General features: G+C 47.2%; 1 protein-coding gene across 2 annotated transcripts; it reads left to right on the forward strand.

Annotated features, from left to right (window-relative positions):
* Positions 1–1,399: 1,399 nt before the first annotated feature.
* Positions 1,400–8,339, forward strand: RBM15 (RNA binding motif protein 15). Of its 2 annotated transcripts, none has more exons than XM_086923592.1 (2): positions 1,400–3,957; positions 7,991–8,339. In XM_086923592.1, the coding sequence occupies exons 1-2, from the start codon at positions 1,510–1,512 to the stop codon at positions 8,015–8,017; spliced, it is 2,475 nt and encodes an 824-aa protein (XP_086779718.1). In that variant the 5' UTR covers positions 1,400–1,509; the 3' UTR covers positions 8,018–8,339. The 2 variants fall into 2 exon arrangements, with proteins under 2 accessions (XP_086779718.1, XP_086779717.1); XM_086923591.1 differs by having other exon boundaries at positions 1,406–3,957; positions 4,265–8,339.
* The last annotated feature ends 356 nt before the right edge of the window (positions 8,340–8,695 follow it).

Below are 8,695 nucleotides of genomic sequence, written 5' to 3' on the forward strand. Positions count from 1 at the left end.
TCGATTTTTTGACGATGTTGCTTTTATGATTTTAAAATTCTGTTAAAATCGAATAAAGCTTTCTACTACAGAGAAACTATGTTTTGTGCTGTCATCCCGGGTTAAGTTCTATCAAGTTGTAACCAGAGACACATGAGGGAGCTGGCCTTACAGAAGTTTTTAGTTCCAGTTGTGAAAGTTAATATTTGTATAGACTGATGGTTTGGATGACATACCTGCCAACTCACACGGTGCCACAGTGTGACACACAATATCTGCTCCCTTCACAGTCACCTGGTGAGGAACCGATAACACACAGTGGCAGGGAAAAGGAACTGGAAATCCACTATGAACCATGGATTGACAGCTTGTTATTGGATGCTTTGAACTGTTGGAGTCAATTAAGTGGTACGAAAACACCCCAGGACATCAGCACCAGCCATAGCAAGCTGTTCCTCTGGTTTTGGAGGTAGGGATTGGGAGATGGGCAAAAGTGCCTCCCAGGGGCTTTGGTGGCAAGAGGCCCCGCCCCTTAAAGCCCTCCTCACACAGTGACATTTCTTTCTTAGTTGCAGGTATAGGATGAGGTGGCTTAATGGCCAGAGTGGCTGACGTTGAAGCTGGGGAGCCAGGTTTCTGGATAGTGGGAGGCTCAAGCTTCCTGTGATTCTGGGTAAATGACCTAATCTCCATGTGCCTTAAAAAACTAAAAATGCGCCAATCTGTAAAGTTACTGGTGCTCACGTAAGGTGCTCTGATACCTCCGGTTGAGTTCATGCTATATTAAACTTCGAAAAACCGAGGCAGTTAAGATGGTGCTCACACATTTCAGGGGAGGGGTTAATCATGATTTGTAAGGAAATACAATGTGGAGCTTCATGGGAAATGTAGTTTTTGTTAAAATGTTTTTATTGGCTGCTGTATTTTTGCAGTAAAAGAAAGAGATGGAAAATACTCACCTCGATGTCCTTAATAGAACTGAAAATTATTGGTGCGAATGCCAACAAATTTTTCATTGAAGCTCTACTCAGAACGGTATTTTAGAAGCCTGGCGTTCCACAATTCCCTCATTCGGGGCGCGCTGCGCACACTAGAAAATTAGATACAGTAAGGCACTGCTCCGTGGCGTAATGACGCCTGTCGCAACTATTCGATTGACAGTAAATCTAACGAATCGTTTCTGGGTGTGGAAGTTAAGCAGCCAATCCTATGGAACAATGATAGCTACGTGAGGTTAGGACGAGCGTTGATGCCCTTTCTCCCAATGAAACGGCAGTTATCAGAACTCATCATCCAATCGAACAATTCGGGTTTAACTTTGAGAACTTACGGGTGTGTACAGGCACGTCTTTACTGACAGGCGTAAGAGCCAATAAGATTGTTAAATCTGTGAGGACATCCAATTGTTGCACGAAGGGGCGGGCAGTCACTACAGTGAGCAGTAAGATGGCGGCCGTGTGAGGAGAAGCTCGCGCACGGTAACACTGAGGCAATTTTCTTCAACGAACGAGCTACAGGTTCGACTTCAACATGAAGGGGAAGGAGCGCTCCCCAGCTAAAGCAAAGCGGTCCCGCGGCGGAGAGGACCGGGACCGTGGAGGGCGCAACAAACCCGGCGGCGGGGGCAGCAACGGCTCGTCAGCCAAGTCAGATGGCGGACGACGCGGGGGGCACCAGGACAAGGGTCGCGCCGGCTCCCGTGAGTATGAGAGCCGCTACAGTAGCACTGGAAAGGGGAGTTCTGGCAATCGGGGCGGCTCGTCCTCTGCCGCTCCTGAGGCCGAATACAAGACTTTACGGATCTCTGAGTTGGGGTCGGCTTTGAGTGAAAGCGCCATAGAAGATGGTCTCTTCCACGAATTCAAGCGCTTTGGAGATGTCAGCGTAAAAATGTCCCATGCAGGTGACGAGCGCGTGGCTTTTGTGAACTTCCGACGTCCGGAAGACGCGCGTGCAGCCAAGCATGCGAGAGGCCGCCTGGTGCTCTACGATCGTCCGCTGAAGATCGAAGCTGTGTACGTCCCGCCTTCCGCCCCACCTCAGGCAGCCCCTGCCCCACCGCCCCGGCCCCGCCGCTCCCGCACCCCGCCGCCGGAGCCTGCCCCGCCTCCTTTGCCCCGGCATCGTGCACTCTCCCCTGCAGGACTCGGCTATCGTGACTATCGGCTGCAGCAACTGGCACTAGGTCGCCTACCGCCACCTCCCCCATTGCCTCGCGACCTGGAGCCTGAAAGAGATTTTGGATTTTATGAGAGTGGGCGCGTGCGGGGCCCCGCCTATGTTGCCACAACTGCCCTGGAGCCACGGCTGGGCTTCCGCGAGCCCGATGACATGTCACCTGAGGACGACCAGCGTGCCAACCGCACCCTCTTTCTAGGCAACTTGGACGTGTCGGTAAATGAGGCCGAACTGAGGCGGCACTTTCAGCGCTTTGGTGCCATCACTGAGGTGGATATCAAGCGACCCACGCCTGGCCAACACAGCACATACGGCTTCCTCAAGTTTGAAAACTTAGACATGGCGCACCGCGCAAAGATTGCAATGTCTGGCAAGCTCATCATGGGCAATTCCATCAAGATCGGATACGGAAAGGCCACGCCTAGCAGTCGCTTGTGGGTTGGGGGATTGGGCCACTGGGTTCCACTGGCCGCACTAGCCCGTGAGTTCGACCGCTTTGGAACTATTCGCACTATAGACTATCGCAAGGGTGACAGCTGGGCCTACATCCAGTACGAGAGTTTGGATGCCGCCTCGGCTGCTTGCACCCACATGCGAGGCTTCCCCCTGGGCGGGCCGGACCGCCGGCTCCGGGTGGACTTCGCAGACAGCGCAGAACACCACTTTCAGACACCCTTTCTGCAGCCCCTGCCGCTTCCTCATTACGATATGGTGGGAGAGACATTTGGACACAGGGCTCCTGAACCTCTAAGACCAAGAGATCGCTCGCCCCCACTTTTGTACAGAGATCGAGAGCGCAATCTGTATCCAGAGACTGACTGGGCACCCCTTCCTGTCAGGGAGAGAAACCGGCCTCCATACGAACCTCTGGACACTATTGAGCGTAGAAGAGACGGCTGGTCACTGGAGCGTGACCGCGAGAGAGACTTACTTAACAGAGAGCAGCCCAGGAAGCGTAGACTGCTTGATGAAGGGCGTCACTTGGACAGATCCCCGGAGGCCGAACGCTCCCGGAAGCGACCATGCGTTACCCCTGACCGAAGCCCTGAGGTTAGCGGGGGACGCGATGGTGCACGATACAATGACAATGAGCGCCCGGCACCCCGAGTTGAAAGGGCGTCGTCTGCAAGCAGGACTCGCCGTGGTAGCCAGGAGAGAGGGCAAGGCGATAAAAAAGAACGCAAGATCTCGAACTCTGTGGAAAGGGAGCGAAAGCATCGTGTACCTGAACGCAAGAGCCCTCTAATTAAGGAAGAACGTACTGAGAGTAAAGTAAAATCCCCCCAGAAAGCCGAGCCCCCTCCAAAGCTCGGTCTTGCCTGGCAGGGAATGCTTCTACTGAAGAACAGCAATTTTCCTTCCAGCATGCATCTTCTACAGGGAGACATGAATGTAGCCAGCAGCCTGCTCGTGGAAGCCCCTTCAGGGGGCAAAGTGGCTCAACTAAAGATCACCCAACGACTTCGTCTGGATCAGCCAAAGTTGGATGAGGTGTCTCGACGTATCAAGGTGGCGGGACCCAGTGGTTACGCCATCCTGCTGGCAGTTCCAAACACTTCAGATAGTACTTCAGCGGGAGAGCAGGCAGCCTCCACCCAGCGCCCCCTTCGCAATTTGGTATCCTACCTCAAGCAAAAGCAGGCAGCCGGGGTCATCAGTCTGCCGGTGGGAGGTCACAAGGAGAAGGAGAACAGCGGAGTCCTTCATGCCTTCCCACCCTGCGATTTCTCCAAGCAGTTCCTCGACTCGTCAGCGAAGACCTTGGCCAAGTGTGAAGACGACTACCTTGTTATGGTTATTGTACGTGGGGCCTCCTAATTCACTTAGTTTCTATTGGATGGTTCACAACATTATGTATTATGGGATACAGCGTTATCATTTTACAGATGTTTTTTAGTTATTCCGTTTATTTTGTACTAGAAGTCTTTATTGTGTTGTGAAGTAGCGCACCACTCATTCACATCTAGGTGTGTCTCATACATTATTTGTATGTATCAGTGCTAGGGGCAGAAAGCTAGACCTGCACAATGACTGAGCATCTTTTTATTTTTATACATTTTCTTGGCTTTTCCTAACGTTACACTTTTTTGTTTTTTTTATATTCAAGATATTTCAGCCTAGCAGTGCTGTTCGGAGCGGCCTGACTTTAAAAGCTTGCTAACTTGCTCCGAGAAGCACAGTGGTCTTTAAATTAATCGGCATAGACATTTGAATTCCTGGCACCTGAAATTGACTAGACTTCCTGACTTGGAAGCGATTTACTCTTGGTGAGATTTCTAGATGGTTGTCAGTTCTAATCTGAATTTCACTTGTACGTTTAAGGAGGTTAACCAATACTGTATAATTTCAATGCTTCTGTTTTAGGAAATACACATCTGTGCCAGAGGCGTTTCACTGTATCCCATAATGCACTTGGGGTTTGTAGCTATGACCCTTGGTGGTAAACCTAGATACGGACATGTTGAACTCTGGATGTTTAGAGTCTGCCTTGATCTAGTGTGCTCGAGATGGTCTAGTGAAAAGCTCAAATCTGTCAACATAATGTACTGTCACACTAAAACGTATACAAACTTATTCCAGTGACCTGGATTTATTAGTGTGAACATGAAGGGTTGGCTTAGTAAATTTCTGGGCTTGTTAGGCGCAGCATTTGTTGGTATGTGGGGTGGAAATGTCCATTTAACGAGATGCTGGTAACAGGTGCTCACACCCAATCCTTAACTTGGTGCGCAGTGACATCGCATGATGGTTCTCTTTTTTTATTTTTTATTACCCAAATCTTGCCATATGAATAAGTTAAGAGAAAATACCCCACCGCCCCTTCCGTTATTAAAAGAAAAAAGTGATTGCCCGGTAACAAACCTCCGCAGTGAACACGGCATACTCTACCCAGACGAGGGAGCTGTGGAAAAGGCTACAGCTAACGACTTTACTTATGTTAGAGGGATAGCATTCTGTGCTTTATCCTGAAACTCGTGCACTAAATAAGTGATGCAAAGCCAAAGACGCGATGCTTCCACTGGAATCCAGTAACGGCTCTGCAGAGCCATACTGGGCAATTGGTTGCTGTTTGAGGATGTAGAGGGTTCATATGGTTCACATGGTCAGACTGTCAACTGAACCAGTTAATACGAACAATATGATCTGGAACAATGATCCTTTAAAAAGTTTGTGTAGAAATCCGAATGTGGGGCAATAAGTCACTTGCTGATTCACCGGAGGAGTAGCCTCCTGAAACACCAAGTTAGTTGCAGGTTCATAGCTGATATTCTCCCAGCTAAATTATTCAACTTTGTTGTTTCACAAGATACGATCTTGGGTTGAAATCTTGTTACCAGTGTCTCTTTAAACACAATAATATTTGCAATTTGTGGGTGAACTTTCTTCAGTGTGAATTAAATGCCTGTTAGATTTTGCTCAGCTGAAATTTGTACAAACTGATTTTTGATTTTCCTAAGTGTTGGCACATTAGGCATGTGCAAACAGATGTGACCCCATGTGTTGAAACGGGGCTAGTCAGTTTGCCCACACCTGATTAAGACAAATTTTGCACATTGCAAATTCCGTATTACATATTTCACTGTGGACCTTGGATGGTCGAAGAGCATCTTAACACAATCACCCTTAAAGAGGTGCGTTGGTGGCCTTGTTCCACTCATGCACAAACATTTCTAGAACATCACTGATGGGGGGGGGGAGAATCTACCATATTTAATGTCTGTGTGTTGGAAGGATACTGAAAGTATCTTGTGGCCCAGGTCTCTTGGAAGAAAGCACTAGGCTGACCCCACTGCGGTTTTCGATGACTTTGTTATTTCGAAGGCTGAGTTAATCGACAGACCACGTTACCCATGTCCCCACTTTTTTAAAATATATATGTAAACACTACTTGTTTAGTGGTTAAGTCCGGGGAAACAGGCCAACGTTATGTTCTGTGGGTTTTGGGCTTCCTATTTTAAGCCACTGCACATAACCTTAAAAGAGCAGATAATAGTTAATAAAAAAGGCGTCCTATCTTTATAAAAGGAGGGGTCTGTCTCTTTAAAATAAAGTGCACTACACCTCCAATACGCACATGAAGCACCACCCTGTTAGACTAATCAAGTGAATGTGGCTTTCTTGTAACCGCTGAAGAGATTTGTTTTTCTGCAGTGTTGGCTGGCTTGCGAGCAGTGGGCAGAAATGTTACCATAGCTTTAAACCAGTTATCCCTCGTTAAAATTAGGCACCACACATTTCTGAATAAGGGTAGAATTTTGGGATTTATGGGGCTGAAGGTACTGCATGGCATTGATTCTACATTTCATTATAGTTGGTGGAGTAGATTTCTTGGACGCAGTGTGCACTTAACTTCTGGTAGCTCGTGTCTGAGACCAGTTTAAGGATTTCTAGTTTCGAGATCAGTGTTTACCACCTCCTAGCTAGGGGATCAGTAAACGGAAGCAGTATTGTCCTCCAGATTTAGTATGGGCAGCCTTTAACATGACCTGTGAACCCTGGGTAGGTCAGGAACAGTTTCCCTAAAATTTGCTAAATTGTAACGTGGCGACTTTTTTTGGTTTTAGAACAGGGAAGGATGACAGCATTGGGAATTGAGCTCCACAGGTCTAGGATTAGGTCTACTGTAACTCTTTACCCTACATACCACGTCCATTTCCCCTACCTCGGAGTGTTGGAGTCTTTTCTCCTTAGTTCAGGAATGTGTCAAAGTGAGACGGGGGACTTCTTGTTCAACGATGGGCGTCTTTGTTCTTCACTTCCATCAAATAATAGTATGACAACTTGGAAATTGTTAGTATTGGACTCAATATGGGTTGTAGAGAACTGGCATTGGCTCTCTTAATTGCGGAAGTTTTCAGTGATAATTGGAGCATCATTAAGGAATAGCAGCTGGTAGTAAGCATTGTACACCCAAACTCCTCGCCTACTTTCCAGAATGGGTTGTCATTGAAGACCAGGCTATGGCGCTGGAGCACTTGCCATGATCCCCTAGTTACAGGATTGGGTGTTGTGGGGCGAGGGCAGGAAGGTTGTATGAGTGGTTGAGTATGACTTGTTGGGAAGCGGTTTAAGTCATAGAATAGGTCTAGAGTATTTTCTCCTCTGCTGCCATGGATTCTCCATTGGAAAGATTGCCTCAGTGCTCTTCTGTTAATCGTTCACGGCTTTCTGTGAGTCCCGCATGGTAATCATTTTCCAGACAGCCATAGCCAATTAGAGTAGGTGAAATGTAATTGTTGCCACACAGTTAATGTCCCATTTGTTTACTGGGAGACCACCATGGTGCAATACATTTAAAGATATTCAGTTTCGGTCCCCACTGTTAGTTATAATCAACAGTACATTACCTCCAGGTTAGGGAGACCACATTCTTAAAAAAAATGTGTGTATATATATATATATATATATATATATATATATATATAGACACACACACACAATAATATGCTTTCTTTACTGGGGTGACTAAATTACAAGCCGTCCAAAGGCTGCCTTGCTGGACAATGCCCATCTCGAGCTGATGATGGAATTTCGCGCACAGCCATTTAAATTTTTTTCGTGGTCACTGGCTAATAGTGAGAGTAGATGTTTCAGGAACCACCCTTTTTGCATGTACAGAAACATTCATGACTGGAGAGCATTCCCCACTACAGTCCATGGTGAACTCTGGGGCATGTTTAGGTCGTCCATTGCTACAGATATTCTGCCCGGAAGTATGAACCCTGTAAAAGACTGACACTCCGTTATATGTATGTGTGTATATATATATATATATAACATGATATAAATGCTTGTACTTAATGCCTTTCTTTTTTTCCTCTTGCACGTGAAGCCGGGAAAAGAAGACACCGGTTTCTAAAGTAAAGGACAGTTCTTCAGCGGATCAAAGGCTAGTGTGGAGTTTGCACAAGCCCTTTTGATGGAAGAAAGTGTCTGTCTAGTTTTTGTGCATTTTACTGACATGGCAGCTTAAGTTGTGTATCTGCTATTGTGCCGATTCCCGTGTTTAAGTGGAAACATGATGATCCCTTGCATTGTGATGTGTACTCAAGATGCCTGGAAAGTAAGGAGTTCCCATTTATTGGCCCACACAGCTTAAAAAAGTAGCTGTCACTGAAATCGTGCACACACTTGAGCTGATCTTGTTTCATTCTAAATAAATTTACTTTGAGGAAAATGTTTTTATGCCTGGAAATGAATTGACAGCAAGCCTTTCATCCCCTCCTTTGGTTGCGTCCAAGGGGCACTACTGCTGCTGACTGTGCTATCAGTAGCGCAGACGAGGTGTGATCCTTTGTGAAAGAAGCAGGGAAACCATCCATTACTTCCCGTAAATGCCAGACGTGAAGAATACATAGTGTACTGCTCCAGCCCCTCCTGTGTTTGCAGAAAAGGGGTCATTTGTTGCTGCCCTCATCTTTAGTTGGAGTCTGGTCCCTGGCATGCCGGAGACTGGGGAAGCAGAAAGTCTCCAGCTCATATCCAAGGCCAAGGCATCGCTGCTTTCAACTGCCCAACATCCTGCGTTTTAAGTTTG

The sequence above is a fragment of the Lissotriton vulgaris genome, chromosome 5 (assembly GCF_964263255.1).
Source record: "Lissotriton vulgaris chromosome 5, aLisVul1.2, whole genome shotgun sequence".
Classification (NCBI taxonomy): Eukaryota; Metazoa; Chordata; class Amphibia; order Caudata; family Salamandridae; genus Lissotriton; species Lissotriton vulgaris.

What these genes read in the sequence shown, in the direction of transcription:
- RBM15 (XM_086923591.1), top strand. Translation starts at nt 1,510, where the DNA reads ATGAAGGGGAAGGAGCGCTCCCCAGCTAAAGCAAAGCGGTCCCGCGGC. An exon ending in ACTACCTTGTTATGGTTATT is followed by an intron (nt 3,958 to 4,264) that starts GTACGTGGGGCC and finishes TTTATATTCAAG; the next exon opens with ATATTTCAGCCTAGCAGTGC.